This window comes from Pseudophryne corroboree, chromosome 4, assembly GCF_028390025.1.
Source record: "Pseudophryne corroboree isolate aPseCor3 chromosome 4, aPseCor3.hap2, whole genome shotgun sequence".
NCBI classification, from domain to species: domain Eukaryota; kingdom Metazoa; phylum Chordata; class Amphibia; order Anura; family Myobatrachidae; genus Pseudophryne; species Pseudophryne corroboree.
In genome coordinates, this window is record NC_086447.1 from 583260312 (window position 1) to 583280662 (window position 20351).

A 20351-nucleotide genomic window follows, 5' to 3' on the forward strand; every position below is an offset into this window, starting at 1 on the left:
TACAAAGAGAAAAACATACAAGAAAAAAAACACCAAAAAAACCCGTATTCAATATACCTAGACTATTCAAACATGAAATTCATTTGACATAATCAGCAAATGCAGTACAACTTGCTGGGATGTGTAGTTCAACGAATCATACCTAGACTATTCAAACATGAAATTCATTTGACATAATCAGCAAATGCAGTACAACTTGCTGGGATGTGTAGTTCAACGAATCATACCTGTTGAGTTGCCACCCTCTTTTCCAGAACTTGAGTGCAATGATGTATTGACACTTGGTTTCAACAGGTTCATGACTAGAGTCATGAGTTCCTGTGCTTTTTCCGTCGGAAGAAAAACCCTCTTCTGGTCTGTGTCCAGCATCATGCCCAAGAAGGGCAGACGAGTTGTAGGATTCAGCTGCGACTTTGGAATATTGAAAATCCAGCAGTGTCGCTGTAACACATTCAGTGAAAGTGATACGCTGTTCAGCAACTTCTCCCGTGATCTCGCTTTTATGAGGAGATCATCCAAGTACGGGATAATTGTGACACCCTGCTTGCGCAGGAGCACCATCATTTCCGCCATTACCTTGGTGAAAACTCTCGGGGCCGTGGAAAGCCCAAACGGCAACGTCTGAAATTGGTAATGACAATCCTGTACCGCAAATCTCAGGTACGCCTGATGAGGAGGATATATCGGAACATGCAGGTATGCATCCTTTATGTCCAGAGATACCATAAAATCTCCCCCTTCTAGGCTGGCGATGACCGCTCTGAGCGATTCCATCTTGAACTTGAACCGTTTTAAGTAAAGGTTCAGGGATTTTAAATTCAAAATGAGTCTGACCGAACCGTCCTGTTTCGGGACCACAAACAGAGTTGAGTAGTACCCCTGCCCTCTTTGAAGCAGGGGAACCTCTACCACCACTTGTTAAAGACACAATTTTTGAATCGCATGTAACACTATCTCCCTTTCCAGGGTTTTTTTTCGGTAGGGCCGATTTAAAAAACCGGCGAGGCGGCACCTCTTCGAATTCCAGCTTGTAACCCTGGGAAACAATTTCTATTGCCCAGGGATCCACCTGTGAGTGGACCCAGATGTGGCTGAACAGTCGAAGACGTGCCCCCACTGGAGCGGACTCCCTCAGGGGAGCCCCAGCGTCATGCGGTGGATTTTGCAGAGGCCGGGGAGGACTTCTGTTCCTGGGAACTAGCTGTGTTGTGCAGCTTTTTCCCTCTGCCCTTACCTCTGGCAAGAAAGGACGATCCACGTACTCTCTTGCTTTTATTGGAACGAAAGGACTGCATCTGATAATGAGGCGCTTTCTTAGATTGGGAGGGAATATATGGCAAAAAATTTGATTTACCTGCCGTAGCCATGGAGACGAGGTCCGAGAGGCCCTCTCTAAACAATTCCTCACCCTTGTAAGGCAACAACTCCATGTCTCTTGGAGTCGGCATCACCTGTCCACTGTCGGTTCCATAAGACACGCCTAGCAGAAATAGACATAGCGTTTATCCTGGAACCCAGTAAACTAATGTCTCTTTGAGCATCCCTCATATATAAAGACAGCATCTTTTATATGCCCTAGGGTCATTAAAATTGTATCCTTATCAAGGTTCTCAATTTCCGCTGATAAGGAATCTGTCCATTTTGCTACAGCACTACAAACCCAGGCCGACGCAATAGCCGGTTTGAGTAACGTACCAGAGTGTGTAAATGGACTGCAAGGTAACCTCCTGCTTGCGGTCAGCAGGATCCTTGAGGGTAGCCGTATCTTGGGATGGACGCGCTATCTTTTTTGATAAGCGCGTCAAAGCTTTGTCTACCCTAGGGGAGGATTCCTACCGTATCCTGTCCTGCGACGGGAAAGGATACGCTATCAGAATCCTTTTGGGAACCTGCAGTTTTTTGTCTGGAGTTTCCCACGCTTTTTCGCATAATTCGTTCAGCTCATGTGAGGAGGGAAAGGAGACCTCAGGTTTCTTTTCCTTATACATGTGTACCCTCGTGTCAGGGACAGGGGGTTCCTCAGTGATATGCAAAACATCTTTAATTGCGATAATCATATATCGAATACCTTTAGCCACCTTTGGCTGTACTTTTGCATCATCGTAGTCGACACTGGAGTCTGAATCCATGTCGGTATCTGTGTCAACTATTTGGGATAGTGGGCGCTTCTGAGACCCCGAAGGTCCAGGCGACATTGGGACAGGCATGGGTTGACTCCCTGACTGTACCCCAGCTTCAGTTTTGTCTAGTCTTTAGTACAATAAATTAACATTAGCACTTAAAACATTCCACATATCCATCCAGTCAGGTGTCGGCACTGCCGACGTAGACCTTACATTCATACACTCCCCCTCCTCCTTAGGTGAGCCATCAACCTCAGACATGTCGACACACACGTACCGACACACCACACACAGGGAAGCTCTTCTGAAGACAGGTTCCCCACCAGGCCCTTTGGAGAGACAGAGAGAGAGTATGCCAGCACACACCCCAGCGCTATATGACCCAGGAAAAAACACAGTATGTTTACCCAGTAGCGCTGTTGTTGTATATATATGCGCCAATTATGTGCCCCCCCTCTACTTTAAAAACCCTTCTTTCACCGTGTGTCAAGCAGGGGAGAGTCCGGGGAGCTTCCTCTCAGCGGTGCGGTGGAGAAAACATGGCGCTGGTGAGTGCTGAGGGAGAAGCCCCACCCCCTCAGCGGCGGGCTTCTGTCCCGCTCAAATTTCCCAACAACAACATGGCGGGGGCTCTTTATATACATGTACAGTGAAGAAGACTCTATTTTGGGGGCACTCTTCGAAATATAGACAAGGCCAGTTGTACCATCAAGTATCATTAAAATATAACCTTTAATTGTTCCTTAAAATAGGGGAAAAAGAAAGGAAGAAAATACATACATATTTACATACACCTTGGGATCAAATATTTATCACAAGGTGTTCAGAGAACACTGATTGCTCATTATAGAGCTTATTTTTATTTTTTGATTTTTCTTAAAACCAAATATGGTACCTCACTGTTTGAACAACCATAACATAAATAGGTAATACATTTACCAAACATCTGCTCTATATTCCTAAACACATGTATTATTATGTAGGTTCAACAATTGCCCAAATGATACATATACAGTATTGAAAAATGCAGAATGCCCATCACATTTACATGGTATCTTCTGTGCTCATTATTAGCCCAACATAGACAGTTGGTAATATAGAGAGAAAGGAGTACGGCCATTTATCTTTCTTCTGGTCAGAAATTTCCAGGTCGCTGCCCTCTCATCCACCGGCCGCTGAGTTAACAACTTTGTTTGAGCTCATGACGTTGAGACAGCAGAAGCAGTGTACCATGGCATACTGATCCACTTTTTTTCACTCTCTCCTTTCTCTCTATATTACCAACTGTCCTTGTCTATATTTCGAATAGTGCCCCCAAAATAGAGTCTTCTTTTCTCCTTCTAGAATACTTGTTTTTCTGACTCTGGGGAGCAACACCAACCCTGTACTATGGCGAATCTACCTTAGTAATTAAAGGTATTTGGTTTTCACTAAAGAATTACCCCTTGTATGTTTATTTTGTTTGAAATTTTGTCACCCATTTACGAACAAGGGGGTATCTTGTCGCGGATCATCACAAATGTTTCTTTATACATGTACAGTGCCCAGCTGCACATGTATATATGTGTATTTGCCATAAGAGAGGTTTATATTGCTGCCCAGGGCGCCCCCCCTGCGCCCTGCACCCTTACAGTGACCGAGGTGTGTGAGGTGAAGGGGAGCAATGGCGCACAGCAGCCGTGCTGTGCGTTACCTCAGTGAAGATCAAGGTGTCTTCTGCCACCTCAGATGGTCTTTTCCTCACATACTCACCTGGCTTCTTTGTTCCGGCTCTGCGAGGACAACGGCGGCGCGGCTCTGGGACAGACGGCGAGGGCGAGACCTGCGTACCGATCCCTCTGGAGCTAATGGTGTCCAGAAGCCTAAGAAACAGAGCCCTGAAACTCAGAGAAGTGGGTCAGTTTCTCTCTCCTCAGTCCCTCGGTGCAGGGAGTCTGTTGCCAGCAGGCAAAGAGTCATAAGGTACCATTGTCCCTTTTTGTTTACTCGCTATTGTCCAAAAGTGAGCTGACCAGACAGGGTGGCTCTCTGGCTGATGTAATCACCTTGATATATGTACAGTGTATTGTATTCCAATGCTGTAAGATCCTAAGACATAGAGGTCACACACACCCCTGCAATATGAAGCTTCTGGGGGTATAAGTAGAGCTACCCAGGGAGCTGAAGGACAGATTTTGTGACCCTAGGCTAAGAAGTAATGTTCTGACAGGGATCTGCTGTGAAACCCATTATATTGGATTTATCTGGGAATCGGTGATGCTGAGATTCTCTGCTCATTGACTAAGAAGTAATGTTCTGTCAAGAGTTTGTGGTGGGAATTGCCATGTGGAATTGGATTACAGAGCTGTTTCTAACCCATTATGTTCAATAAACCACTGTTGGTTTTTCATCTACCACCATGCCTGAGTGATTTGGAACCCAATATCTCCACACTAGTGATAAGACAAAGGAACTGTGACCTGTGGGTAACGTGAAACGTAAGATATACTTATTCCTAACAGGTCTTTCAACCGAATAGAGGATGGTGAGGAAACAGGTTGCTGTTTTTTTTCTCCTTACACTTAAACAGGGGACTGTCAGAAATTTTTACATTCACTGCTGTCCTGTATATTTGTCATTTTCCAGATAGTATACACTAAATCCCTAACTAACTGCTTCCTGCTAGGGGTCCACATTGGGGCACAATAAACGTTTAGGGTCAGAACCTTCTGCTACCTCACACTCCTTGAGAAAGTCAGAAATGGATCAGAAAAATGTCTGAAACCCCCCCAATAGCAAACGTTTCCATTGTTTACACATAACAATAAGTATGAGGGAAGAAAAGTAAAGCACTGCAGAGCAAATGCCATGGTGGATGTGAAGTTACAGAACAGAAACGCTCACCACTGTTTCTTTTCGTAGGTTTGCCAGACGAAATTTTGGACAGACTCCAATCAAAAAGAATTCCATGTACAGGGCACTCATGGACAATTTTAATGAATGTAAGTGATCGCCCTAAATACGACATTTTAATCTGGTATGCATTTAAAGAGATTACACTCACTATCTATTATAGACTATATAGCAAAACATACAATTATGTTATGAAACATGCAAATACAAATGGTGAACTAAACTATTACTAAACTCTACTGCAAGTCAAAGCCACATTATACAGTTGTCCATATAGAAATTCTACAACTATGCTAGACGATATTGGCAATCTGTTGCTAATCACAATGATAGCTTATTAATTTAATATTAATGTTCCAGCTATTAGCAACATTGTCTAAAACAGCTTGGGAACAGGTTTTTAAACAGTCCTATTTTAACTGGAATTGAAATGAGCTAGTTAATAGATAATAATTTACAAATCTCAAAAGATAAAACGCACTATACCACCCCCTGGGGAATCCATAGCTCTGAAGAAAGCATTCCCTGACACTACCTGCAGTGGAAGTGCCCATGTTTCCCCAGGAGGTCTATCTTACAGTGGAACAGACAGAGGCAAGAAGTAGTACTGGCCCACACCATAGATATGCCGTTTAAACTATGCTACAAAAAAAAAGGAAGAAAAATAAATATTACCTGACACAGGCTTTAAGAATAAGCACCAAATGCCAGCAGGAACTTTCAAAAATAAACACAGACGCTGGACAGATCTAGATCTGTGAATCTATATATGTATAGATAAATATATCACAAAAACATATACACAGATTTGTAAATTTATAAATAAAAGATTTTTTTTTTTTTTAAATATGTTTCAGATATATTCTTATTCATTTCGTATTTTTTTTTACTCGTCTTTGTTTAAAAAAAACACACACACCCCAGTTCCACCTGCTCTAACATCTTCCACAATTCCTCAATTCCTCATTTTTATCACTATACAGGTGGCCCAATAGCAATCATGACATTATACCTGCATATCCATCACATCTCCTTTGTGTCGAATTTCGCACAACAATTTAGGATCCGCTAGATAATCTTCCTCCATATTAATGGTACCAAAATCTCCAGTGGACCATATGGATACTTTGTTTTCCTGAAAATAAAGAAATAAAATAAACCACAATATAATCAAGACAAAAACACAGTTTTAGCAACTCATCCATCCCTATTGCAAAGAACAGTTAAATAACATTCTAATTGAAAGATTTTTCAAAAAAAATGTCTAATTTATATAAGCGCTTCCATTTAATGTGTTCACGTGTTTAAATTACAATTAAGTAATAAAACTTTCACACCAAAGCCGGGGCTCTGACCCTGCTTTTTACCAGTTTATAGGTTAGACCCAGGTCTTAGCTCGTATACCCAGTGATCGCGCCAAGCGAAAAAAATTGTGGGTCCCAAAGACCCCTCACTTTAGAAAATTTGGGTCCTACTGCACCATTTCTGGGTCCCATCACATATTATTGGTGGGGGGGAGGGGGAGACCATGCATCTGTTGGCTGGGGGGGTTGCAAGGGTTCAGGCAGTGCCGAGAGTAAGACAGCAGCTGGAGCAGTATTGGAGGGCAAGGAGGGGGTTAGAGGCAGGCAGCACTGGGGGTAGGGAGGTGGTAAGGGTGGATAGTAGTTATGGCAATACTGGGGGCAAGGAGGTTTATTGGGACAGGCAGTACTGTGGAGTAAATTGCTGGGGCAAGGGGGGGTAGGCAGTACTATTGGTACTGTATAGAAAGAAGCTTCCAGTTTAGTTATCACAAAACAGATACATAAATATATGCACAAACGCCAGCAGGTAGCCAATGTAACTTCCTGGAAAACATTCCCTGCATTTAAGTAGTACTGTGCATTTAGGTTGCACATGCTATATAACTGCTGTAACCCCTTAATACATAATCTCCACTATGTGTCACTGCTGGAAGTTATAAAAAAAGAAAATGAGAGAGAGAGAGAGAGAGAGAGAGAGAGAGAGAGAGAGAGAGAGAGAGAGAGAGAGAGAGAGAGAGAGAGAGAGAGAGAATGTAGAGTGGAGACGAGTATGTATTAAGAGCTTACAACAGTAAAATATGTTCAACATAAATGCACAGTACTGCTTAAAGGTAGGGAATGTTTTCCAGGAAATTACATTGGCTACAAGCGGGCGCGCACCTAGAAATGTCATTGCTCCGTCCTAGGTCTCATGACGTCACTGCTGCCCATACCTCATTGTTTAGGTTCAGCTGCAGTTTCATGACGTCCTGACTTCTGCGCTGGGGCCAGTCACTACATTGTGACATAGGACCCCCCTGCAACAACGTCAGGAGAAGGAGAGGAGAGCACTCCCCTCCTGTCCTCCGGCCGGACCGCCTCATCCTTCTTTGCTGCAGCGTACTGTTAGGAGTCCGTCTGACTCATTTTTAGTACTGCTGCTGTCAATGCCGCTGTGGTGCCTTTCAGTACTCAGGGCCCCGGAGTACACTGATGCCCTCCACTCCCCCGCACTAAGCACATCTGCCACTCACGCCGGCCCTGAGCATCCGGACCCCCCCGGCCGTGGTAAAACTAAGAACACAGCCAGATGCCACTCACTCCCGCCGAAGCGCTGAGCATCAGGACCCGCCCCCGTCACCTAAGAAACCCTCCCCCATCGCTGCGGAAACACTCAGCCCCGGGCTCTCCGTGCTAAGCCGCCACTCCAAGTCCAGCCAAGCTGCAGCGGAGCGCGTCCCAGGGAACCGCCCACTTTTTAAATGCGAGTCCCCTGCCCTCAAAACAGGGTAAATAAAATACACGCTATGGCGCGTTTTTGCGAACACTGATACCCCTTTAATACCACTTTCACACCACGGGTTATTGCCAGGTCATGGCTCGGTATGAGAGAGAAAACCCGGGTACCTACCGGTTTGTCCAGGAAGTACCTGGGTTAAAGGGCAGTGTGAATGGGTAAGCCGGGTCATCCGACCAGGGTCACGTTCACTGCATAGGGAGAGCAATATTCCCGGACCTTGGAGAGAATGTCATTCTCAAGCGCCAGAAGAGATAAGCCCCGACTATCCTGGGTCCAAACAGAAAGGGGTGTTGTCAGCACCTGCTCCGCCTCCACATAAGCCTCCTCATCAAACATGTCGACACAGCTGTACCGACACACCGCACACACACAGGGAATGCTCTGACTGAGGACAGGACCAAGTCCTTTGGGGAGACAGAGAGAGAGTATGCCAGCACACACCACAGCGCTATATAACACAGGGATTTACACTACACAAAGTGATTTTCCCTATAGCAGCTATAATACACAGTATTGCGCCTAAATTTAGTGCCCCCCCTCTCTTTTTTACCCTATTGAGCCTGGAAACTGCAGGGGAGAGCCTGGGGAGCGTCCTTCCAGCGGAGCTGTGAAGAGGAAATGACGCCAGTGTGCTGAGGGAGATAGCCCCGCCCCTTTTTCGGTGGGCTTCTCCCGCTCTTTATATTAATATTATGGCAGGGGATTTTTACACATATATAGTGTATTAGAGACTATTTTGTGTGTTTTTTGCCATTTTTAAGGTAATCTAATTGCAGCCCAGGGCGCGCGCGCCCCCCCCCCCCCCCCCCCCCAGCGCCCTGCACCCATCAGTGACCAGAGTATGTGGTGTGCATGGGGAGCAATGGCGCACAGCTGCAGTGCTGTGCGCTACCTTAATGAAGACCGGAGTCTTCAGCCGCCGATTTTCTCCTCGGAATCTTCTGTCTTCTGGCTCTGCAAGGGGGACGGCGGCGCGGCTCCGGGACCGGACGACCGAGGCTGGGCCTGTGTTCGATCCCTCTGGAGCTAATGGTGTCCAGTAGCCTAGAAGCCCAAGCTAGCTGCAAGCAGGTAGGTTCGCTTCTCTCCCCTAAGTCCCTCGTAGCAGTGAGTCTGTTGCCAGCAGATCTCACTGAAAATAAAAAACCTAATAAATACTTTCTTTACTAGGAGCTCAGGAGAGCCCCTAGTGTGCAACCAGCTCGAGCCGGGCACAGATTCTAACTGAGGTCTGGAGGAGGGGCATAGAGGGAGGAGCCAGTGCACACCAGTAGTCCTAATTCTTTCTTAGAGTGCCCAGTCTCCTGCGGAGCCAGTCTATTCCCCATGGTCCTTACGGAGTTTCCAGCATCCACTAGTACGTCAGAGAAAAGTATTTGCAACAATACTTGAAAAACTATAGGGTAATAGAAATTCAGGAGGTATTTGCTGCATGCATTTGCAAATACATGGTAAGCCACTGGGCCACTTCACAGCTTCTCTGATACCAACGGTCCCTACACTGTATGATAACAGTACCCACTCTGGGCCATGTAATTGCCTATTGTAAGGCCTCATGATAAAGGCACATACAGAAATACAGGTTAGTCCAGGAAGGACCTGGGTTAAAGGGCAGTGTGAATGGGTGACCCAGGTCATCTGACCAGGATCCTGTTCACTGCAGAGAGAGAATGTAATTCCCAAGCACCAGCAGAGGTAAGCCCTGACTATATCCTGGGTTCAGCTTGCGGCGTGAATGCATTTCAAGCTGCAGTGACAACTCGAAAACAGTGTTCAGTGACCTCAGAATACAGTCTGAAAGAAGGTCCTGTATCGACCCCACTCGCACTGAATCAGTGTCTGTTCTGCATGTTACTGTAGACCTTGAGGCGGGCTTCCAGATAAACAGCTAAGCAGCAGCATTGACGAGTAGCCCGAGTAAAAAAGCTTGGTTGCGCCATTCACACAGCATGCTACTGGAGGTCAATCCTGGGAATAACCCTGGTAGAGGCCAGGGTCAAGGCCCAGGCAATTTAGATCTGGGTAGACTCTGACACAGAAATAGGACCTGGATGGCATCCCCCCAGCCCCCGGCAATATCCCGGGTCTTTCTCTCAGTGTGAAAGACTTAGTAGGCTATTTTCTGCACATGCTCAAAATAATAAGAATTTACTCACCGGTAATTCCATTTCTCGTAGTCCGTAGTGGATGCTGGGTACTCCGTAAGGACCATGGGGAATAGACGGGCTCCGCAGGAGACTGGGCACTCTTAAAAGAAAGATTAGGTACTATATCTGGTGTGCACTGGCTCCTCCCTCTATGCCCCTCCTCTAGACCTCAGTTAAGGAAACTGTGCCCAGAAGAGCTGACATTACTAGGAAAGGATTTGGAATCCAGGGTAAGACTCATACCAGCCACACCAATCACACCGTACAACTTGTGATAACTATACCCAGTTAACAGTATGAATAACAACTGAGCCTCATGTAATAGATGGCTCATAACAATAACCCTTTATTTAAGCAATAACTATATACACGTATTGCAGAAAGTCCGCACTTGGGACGGGCTCCCAGCATCCACTACGGACTACGAGAAATAGAATTACCGGTGAGTAAATTCTTTTCTCTAACGTCCTAAGTGGATGCTGGGGACTCCGTAAGGACCATGGGGATTAGCGGCTCCGCAGGAGACTGGGCACAACTACAAAGAAAGCTTTAGACTACTGGTGTGCACTCGCTCCTCCCACTAAGACCCTCCTCCAGACCTCAGTTAGATTCTTGTGCCCGGCCGAGCTGGATGCACACTAGGGGCTCTCCTGAGCACCTAGAAAGAAAGTATATTTAGGTTTTTTATTTTCAGTGAGATCTGCTGGCAACAGACTCACTGCAGCGAGGGACTAAGGGGAGAAGAAGCGAACCTACCTAACAGGTGGTAGTTTGGGCTTCTTAGGCTACTGGACACCATTAGCTCCAGAGGGATCGACCGTAGGACCCGACCTTGGTGTTCGTTCCCGACGCGGTGCCGCCGTCCCCCTTACAGAGCCAGAAGCACGAAGAAGGTCCGGAAAATCGGCGGCAGAAGACTTCAGTTTTCACCAAGGTAGCGCACAGCACTGCAGCTGTGCACCATTGCTCCTCATGTACACCTCATACTTCGGTCAATGATGGGTGCAGGGCGCTGGGGGGGGCGCCCTGAGGGCAATAGATAACACCTTGGCTGGCAAAATATACATCATATATAGTCCCAGGGGCTATATAGATGTAAAATTACCCCTGCCAGTTTAACAGAAAAAGCGGGAGAAAGTCCGCCGAAAAGGGGGCGGGGCTTCTCCCTCAGCACACTGGCGCCATTTCTCCCTCACAGTTCCGCTGGAAGGAAGCTCCCTGGCTCTCCCCTGCAGTCTGAGAAAACTACAGAAGGGTAAAAAAGAGAGGGGGGGCACTAAATTTAGGCGCAGTATAGATATATATATGTAATATATATATAAAAAGCAGCTATAGGGAAAACACTCATTGATAGTGGGATCCCAGTGTTATATAGCGCTCTGGTGTGTGCTGGCATACTCTCTCTCTGTCTCCCCAAAGGGCTTTGTGGGGTCCTGTCCTCTGTCAGAGCATTCCCTGTGTGTTTGCGGTGTGTCGGTACAGCTGTGTCGACATGTTTGATGAGGAGGCTTATGTGGAGGCGGAGCAGATGCCTGTAAATGTGATGTCACCCCCTGCGGGGTCGACACCTGAGTGGATGGTGCTGTGGAAGGAATTACGTGATAGTGTCGACTCCTTACATAAAAGGTTTGACGACATACCTAATGTGGGACAGCCGGCTTCTCAGCCTGTTCTGCCCAGGCGTCTCAAAAACCATCAGGGGCTCTAAAACGCCCGCTACCTCAGATAGTTGACAGATGTCGACACGGATACGGACTCCAGTGTCGACGACGATGAGACTAATGTAACTTCCAGTATGGCCACACGTTGCATGATTGAGGCAATGAAAAATGTGGGTTCACTACGGCTGGCCGGCGGTCGGGCTCCCGGCGACCAGCATCCCGGCGCCGGGAGCCCGACCGCCGGCTTACCGACAGCTTGGCGAGCGCAAATGAGCCCCTTGCGGGCTCGCTGCGCTCGCCACGCGCTACACTATTTTATTCTCCCTCTATGGGGGTCGTGGACCCCCACGAGGGAAAATAAGTGTCGGTATGCCGGCTGTCGGGCTCCCGGCGCTGGTATACAGAGCGCCGGGAGCCCGACCGCCGGCAAACAGAAGACCACCCGAAAAATGTGTTACACATTTCTGATGTTACCCCCGGTACCACAAAAAAGGGTATAATGTTTGGAGAGAAAAAACTACCAGTAGCTTTTCCTCCATCTGAAGAATTAAATGAAGTGTGTGAAGAAGCGTGGGCTTCCCCTGATAAAAAGATGGTAATTTCTAAGAGGTTACTAATGGCGTACCCTTTCCCGCCAGAGGATAGGTCACGCTGGGAAACATCCCCTAGGGTGGATAAGGCGCTCACACGCTTGTCGAAGAAGGTGGCACTACAGTCTCCGGATACGGCCGCCCTGAAGGAATCTGCTGATAGAAAGCAGGAGGCTATCCTGAAATCTATATATACACACACACAGGTGTGATACTGAGACCGGCTATAGCTTCAGCCTGGATGTGCAGCGCTGCTGCTGCGTGGTCAGATTCCATTTCAGAAAATATAGATACTCTAGATAGGGACACTATTTTGCTGAACGTAGAGCATATAAAAGACGCACTTTTATACATGAGGGATGCACAGAGGGATATTTGCCGGCTGGCATCCAAAATTAGTGCAATGTCCATTTCTGCCAGGAGAGGGTTATGGACTCGGCAGTGGACAGGTGATGCAGATTCCAAACGACACATGGAAGTTCTGCCTTATAAGGGTGAGGAATTGTTCGGGGATGGTCTCTCGGACCTCGTTTCCACAGCAACAGCTGGGAAGTCTACATTTTTGCCCCATGTTCCCTCACAACCAAAGAAAGCACCGTATTATCAGGTACAGTCCTTTCGGCCCAATAGGGGCAAGCGGGTTAAAGGCGCGTCCTTTCTGCCCAGAGGCAGAGGGAAAAAGCTGCAACATACAGCCAGTTCCCAGGAGCAAAAGTCCTCCCCCGCTTCCTCAAAGTCCATAGCATGACGCTGGGGCTCCACAGGCAGAGCCAGGTACGGTGGGGGCCCGTCTCAAGCATTTCAGCAAGCAGTGGGCTCGCTCACGGGTGGATCCCTGGATCCTTCAAATAGTATCTCAGGGGTACAAACTGGAATTCGAGACGTCTCCCCCCCGCCGTTTCCTCAAATCTGCCTTGCCAACCACTCCCTCAGGCAGGGAGGCAGTGTTACAGGCAATTCAAAAGCTGTATTCACAACAAGTGATTGTAAAGGTGCCCCTACTTCAACAAGGAAGGGGTTACTATTCCACAATGTTTGTGGTACCGAAACCGGACGGTTCGGTGAGACCCATTTTAAATTTGAAATCCTTGAACACATATATAAAAAAATTCAAGTTCAAGATGGAATCGCTCAGGGCGGTTATTGCGAGCCTGGACGAGGGAGATTACATGGTATCGCTGGACATCAAGGATGCTTACCTACATGTCCCCATTTACCATCTTCACCAGGAGTACCTGAGGTTTGTGGTACAAGATTGTCATTACCAATTCCAGACGTTGCCGTTCGGTCTCTCCACGGCTCCGAGGGTCTTTACCAAGGTAATGGCGGAAATGATGATACTCCTTCGAAGGAAGGGAGTTTTAATTATCCCGTACTTGGACGATCTCCTGATAAAGGCGAGGTCCAGAGAACAGTTATTGGTAGGGGTAGCACTATCTCGGGAAGTGCTGCAACAGCACGGCTGGATTCTAAACATTCCAAAGTCACAGCTGGTCCCTACGACACGCCTGCTATTCCTAGGGATGGTTCTGGACACAGAAGAGAGAAAAGTGTTTCTCCCGGAGGAGAAGGCCAAGGAGCTGTCATCTCTAGTCAGAGGCCTCCTAAAACCAAAACAGGTGTCGGTGCATCACTGCACGCGGATCCTGGGAAAAATGGTAGCTTCCTACGAAGCGATTCCATTCGGCAGGTTTCATGCAAGAACCTTTCAGTGGGACCTGTTGGACAAGTGGTCCGGATCGCATCTTCAGATGCATCGTCTGATAACCCTGTCTCCAAGGACAAGGGTGTCTCTGCTGTGGTGGCTGCAGAGTGCTCATCTTCAAGAGGGCCGCAGATTCGGCATACAGGACTGGGTCCTGGTGACCACCGATGCCAGCCTTCGAGGCTGGGGAGCAGTCACACAGGGAAGAAACTTCCAAGGACTATGGACAAGTCAGGAGACTTCCCTGCACATAAATATTCTGGAACTAAGGGCCATTTACAATGCCCTAAGTCAGGCAAAATCCCTGCTTCAAAACCAGCCGGAACTGATCCAGTCAGACAACATCACGGCAGTCGCCCATGTAAATCGACAGGGCGGCACGAGAAGCAGGACGGCGATGGCAGAAGCCACAAGGATTCTCCGATGGGCGGAAAATCACGTGTTAGCACTGTCAGCAGTGTTCATTCCGGGAGTGGACAACTGGGAAGTAGACTTCCTCAGCAGGCACGACCTCCACCCGGGAGAGTGGGGACTTCATCCAGAAGTCTTTCAAATGATTGTAAACCAGTGGGAAAAACCACAGGTGGACATGATGGCGTCCCGCCTAAACAAAAAGCTAGAAAAATATTGCGCCAGGTCAAGAGACCCGCAGGCGATAGCTGTGGACGCTCTGGTAACACCGTGGGTGTACCGATCGGTTTATGTGTTCCCTCCTCTTCCTCTCATACCAAAGGTACTGAGGATAATAAGGAGAAGAGGAGTAAGAACTATACTCATTGTTCCGGATTGGCCAAGAAGAGCGTGGTATCCGGAACTTCAAGAAATGATGTCAGAGGACCCATGGCCTCTACCGCTCAGACAGGACCTGCTGCAGCAGGGGCCCTGTCTGTTCCAAGACTTACCGCGGCTGCGTTTGACGGCATGGCGGTTGAACACCGGATCCTGGAGGAAAAGGGCATTCCGGAGGAAGTCATTCCTACGCTGATAAAAGCTAGGAAAGAAGTAACCGCGAACCATTATCACCGCATATGGCGAAAATATGTTGCGTGGTGTGAGGCCAGGAAGGCCCCAACGGAAGAATTTCAGCTGGGCCGGTTCCTGCACTTACTACAGTCAGTGGTGACTATGGGCTTACTTAAATTGGGTTCCATTAAGGTCCAGATTTCGGCTTTATCGATTTTCTTCCAGAGAGAATTGGCTTCACTACCTGAAGTTCAGACTTTTGTTAAGGGAGTGCTGCATATTCAGCCCCCTTTTGTGCCTCCAGTGGCACCTTGGGATATCAACGTGGTGTTGGATTTCCTAAAGTCACATTGGTTTGAGCCACTGAAAACCGTGGATTTAAAATATCTCACGTGGAAAGTGGTCATGTTGTTGGCCTTGGCTTCGGCCAGGCGTGTTTCAGAATTGGCGGCTTTGTCATGTAAAAGCCCTTATCTGATTTTCCATATGGATAGGGCAGAATTGAGGACTCGTCCCCAGTTTCTCCCCAAAGTGGTATCAGCTTTTCATCTGAACCAACCTATTGTCGTGCCTGTGGCTACTTTATGTGGTCAGGGCTTTGAAGATTTATGTGGCCAGAACAGCGAGGGTTAGGAAAACTGAAGCGCTGTTTGTTCTGTATGCAGCCAACAAAGTTGCGGCTACAAATGACTTGGAGGCTTCCAAGTTGTTGGATGTAGTCAGGGCCCTAAAAATGTATGTTTCCAGGACAGCTGGAGTCAGAAAGACTGACTCGCTCTTTATCCTGTATGCGCCCAACAAGTTGGGTGCACCTGCTTCTAAGCAGACTATTGCTCGCTGGATCTGTAGTACGATTCAGCTTGCACATTCTGCGGCTGGACTGCCGCATCCTAAATCAGTGAAAGCCCATTCCACGAGGAAAGTGGGCTCTTCTTGGGCGGCTGCCCGAGGGATCTCGGCTCTTCAACTTTGCCGAGCTGCTACTTGGTCAGGGGCAAACACGTTTGCTAAATTCTACAAATTTGATACCCTGGCTGAGGAGGACCTTGAGTTCTCTCATTCGGTGCTGCAGAGTCATCCGCACTCTCCCGCCCGTGTGGGAGCTTTGGTATAATCCCCATGGTCCTTACGGAGTCCCCAGCATCCACTTAGGACGTTAGAGAAAATAAGAATTTACTCACCGGTAATTCTATTTCTCATAGTCCGTAGTGGATGCTGGGCGCCCATCCCAAGTGCGGATTGTCTGCAATACTTGTATATAGTTATTGCTTAACTAAAGGGTTATTGTTGAGCTACCTGTTGAGAGGCTCAGTTGTTATCATGCTGTTAACTGGGTATTGTATCACGAGTTATATGGTGTGATTGGTGTGGCTGGTATGAGTCTTACCCGGGATTCAAAATCCTTCCTAATTGTGTCAGCTCTTCTGGGCACAGTATCCTAACTGAGGTCTGGAGGAGGGTCTTAGTGGGAGGAGCCAGTGCACACCAGTAGTCTAAAGCTTTCTTTGTAGTTGTGCCCAGTCTCCTGCGGAGCCGCTAATCCCCATGGTCCTTACGGAGTCCCCAGCATCCACTACGGACTATGAGAAATAGAATTACCGGTGAGTAAATTCTTATTATTTTCTCTGACGTCCTAGTGGATGCTGGGTACTCCGTAAGGACCATGGGGATTATACCAAAGCTCCCAAACGGGCGGGAGAGTGCGGATGACTCTGCAGCACCGAATGAGCAAACTCAAGGTCCTCCTCAGCCAGGGTATCAAACTTGTAGAATTTTGCAAAAGTGGTTGAACCCGACCAAGTAGCAGCTCGGCAAAGTTGTAAAGCCGAGATCCCTCGGGCAGCCGCCCAAGAAGAGCCCACCTTCCTTGTGGAATGGGCTTTCACTGATTTAGGATGCGGCAGTCCCGTGGCAGAATGCGCAAACTGAATCGTGCTACAGATCCAGCGAGCAATAGTCTGCTTTGAAGCAGGAGCACCCAGCTTGTTGGGTGCATGCAGGATAAACAGCGAGTCAGTTTTTCTGACTCTAGCCATCCTGGAAACATAGATTTTCAGGGCCCGGACTACGTCCAGCAACTTAGAATCCTCCAAATCCCTAGTAGCCGCAGGCACCACAATAGGTTGGTTCAAATGAAACGATGATACCACCTTAGGGAGAAATTGGGGACGAGTCCTCAATTCTGCACTTTCCATATGGAAGATCAGATATGGGCTTTTACATGACAAAGCCGCCAATTCTGACACACGCCTAGTCCAAGCCAAGGCCAAAAGCATGACCACTTTCCACGTGAGATATTTTAACTCCACGGTCTTAAGTGGCTCAAACCAGTGGGATTTTAGGAATCCAACACATCGTTAAGATCCCAAGGTGCCACTGGAGGCACAAAAGGGGCTGAATATGCAGCACCCCTGTAACAACGTCCGAACTTCAGGCAGTGAAGCCAGTTCTTTTTGAGAGAAAAAGGGATAGGGCCGAAATCTTGGCCTTTATGGATCCTAATTTTAGGCCCATAGTCACTCCTGACTGTAGGAAGTGCAGGAATCGACCCCGCTGGAATTCCTCTGTATGGCCTTCCCGGCCACACACCAAGCAACCTATTTTCGCCATATACAGTGAAAGTCTTGCTGTCATGTCTTTCCTAGCCTTTATCAGCGTAGGAATAACTGCATCCGGAATGCCCTTTTCCGCTAGGATCCGGCATTCAACCGCCATGCCGTCCAACGCAGCCACGGTAAGTCTTGGAACAGACAGGGCCCTGTTGCAACATGTCCTGTCTGAGAGGCAGAGGCCATGGGTCTTCTGAGAGCATTTCTTGCAGTTCCGGGTACCGAGTCCTTCTTGGCCAATCCGGAGCAAAGAATATTGTTCACACTCCTCCTTTTATTACAATTCTCAGCCCTTGGGTCTGAGAGGATGAGGAGGGAATACATAGACCGACTGGAACACCCACGGTGTTACTAGTGCGACCACAGCTATCGCCTGAGAGTCCCTTGACCAAGCGTAAAACCTTTTTTATCTTTTTATTGAGGTGGGACGCCATCTAGTCCACCTGAGGCAGTTCCCATCAATTTGTAAAACTGCGTGAAGACTTCCTGATGAAGTCACCACTTTCCCGGGTGGAGGTCGTGCCTGCTGAGGAAGTCTGCTTCCCAGTTGTCCACTCCCGGAATGAACACTGCTGACAGTGCGCTTACTTGATTCTCCGCCCAGCGAAGAATTCTGGTGGCTTCTACCCTCGCCACCCTGCTCCTTGTGCCGCCTTGGCGGTTTACATGAGCCCCTGCGGTCTGACTGGATCAGAACCGGTTGGTCGCGAAGCAGGAACTCCGCTTGACTTAGGGCGTTGTATATGGCCCTTAGTTCCAGGATATTGATGTGAAGGCAAGTCTGTTGGCTTGACCACAAACCTTGGAATTTTCTTCCCTGTGTAACTGCCCCCCACCCTCGGAGGCTTGCATCCGTGGTCACCAGGACCCAGTCCTGAATGCCGAATCTGCGGCCCTCGAGAAGGTGAGCACTCCGCAGCCACCACAGGAGAGACACCCTGGCCCTGGGGGATAGGGTGATTAACCGATGCATCTGAAGATGTGATCCGGACCACTTGTCCAGTAAGTTCCATTGTCCTCGCATGGAACCAGCCGAAGGGGATGGCCTCGTATTATGCCACCATCCTTCCCAGGACTCGAGTGCAGTGATGCACTGACACCTGTTTTGGTTTTCAATAGATTCCTGACCAGTGTCATGAGCTCCTGAGTTCTCTCTATCGGGAGATAAACCCTTTTCTGGTCTGTGTCTAGGATCATGCCTAGGCGAGGCAGATGAGCTGTAGGAACCAACTGCGACTTCGGAATATATAGAAGTCTCCCCCTTTTTATGCTTGCAATGACCGCTCTTAGCGATTCCATCTTGAACTTGAACCTTTTCAGGTATATGTTCAGGGATTTTAATTCAATATGGGTCTAACCGAACCGTCTGGTTTCGGGATTATAATATGGTCGAATAATAACACCCTCTTGGTGAAGGAGGGGACCCTTGACCACCACCTGTTGAAGATACAATTTACGAATTGCAGTTAACACTGGCTCCCTCTCTTGGGGGGAAGCCCGCCGGGTCCTCGGTGAGGGGGCATCTTCTCCCAGTCCAGCCTGTATCCCTGCGACACAATTTCTATTGCCCAGGGATCTAACAGGGAGTGAACCCACTTGTGGCTGAACTTACGAAGGCGTGTCCCCACCGGGCCTAGCTCCGCCTGTGGAGCCCCAGCGACATGCGGTGGATTTTTGTAGAGGCCAGGGAGGACTTCTGTTCCTGGGGACTAGCTGTGTTGTACAGCTTCTTTCCTCTGCCCCCGGCTCCGACAAGAAAGGACGCACCTCAGACTTTCTTGTTTCTTTATTCGAAAAGCTGCATTTAATAATGTCGTGCTTTCCCAGGCTGTGCAGGAATATAGGGCAAACTAGCAGAATTACCAACTATAGCTGTGGAGACCAGGCCCGAGAACCTTTCTCCACACAATCCTCAGCCTTCCATATGCCTCTTAAGTCGGCATCATCTGTCCAATGTATATTCTACAGGACACGTCAAGCAGAAATCGAAATGGCTTTTGACTCTAGGACCCAGTATACTCATGTCCCTTTGGGCATGCTTTATAATTATATATCTATCACTTAAGACAGCATCTTAAAATATTTATATGCATACTAGGGTCTCAATCTCTGCTGATAAGGTACCTGTCCACGCTGCCACAGCGCTATAAACCCATGCCGACACAATCGCCGGTCTGGGTAGTATACTAGAATGTGCACACTATCTGCAGGATCCCTGAGAATAGCTAGCGCAAACAGGACACCCAAGGGGAAGATTCTCAACACATCCTGGCCCTAGTGGGGAAAGGATACAGCCTGAGAATTCTCTTGTGGGAAGCTGCCGTCTCTTGTCTGGAGATTCCCGCTCTTTTTCCTCATGAGAGGAGGGAAATTTACCTCAGCATTCTTCCCCTTAACATGTGTACTTTCGTGTCAGGGACAGATGAGTCATCAGTGATATGCAAATCATCTTTTATTCCAATAATCATATATTGAATATCTTTTAGCCCTCTTGGCTGTAACTTTGCATTATCTTAGTCGACAGTGGAGTTAAACTCTGTGTCTATACCAGTGTTTGTTATTTTGGATAGTGAGCATAGAGACTCTGGAGGTCTCTGCGACATAGGGACAGACCAGGGTAGATTTCCTTTCTGTTCCCTAACCTTTTGTGCAATAATTTTACCTAAGCACTTACACATATCCAAACAGGTGTCGGCTTTGTCGACGGAGACACCCTCCCACACACATATCCGCTCTATCACCTCCTTAGAGGAGCCTTTTACCTCAGACATGTCGACACACGCGTACCAACACACCACACACACAGGGGATGCTCTATTTGAAGACAGTTCCCCCACCAGGCCCTTTGTAGAGACA

General features: G+C 48.0%; 1 protein-coding gene across 1 annotated transcript in view; it reads right to left on the reverse strand.

Annotated features, from left to right (window-relative positions):
- The window catches only part of NUP43 (nucleoporin 43), a 235492-nt gene that overhangs the window by 161741 nt on the left and 53400 nt on the right, over positions 1-20351 (reverse strand). The window contains exon 2 of the mRNA XM_063917518.1: positions 6028-6150. Within this exon, the coding sequence (XP_063773588.1) occupies positions 6028-6150 (123 nt within the window). The remainder of the gene's footprint in view (positions 1-6027; positions 6151-20351) is intronic.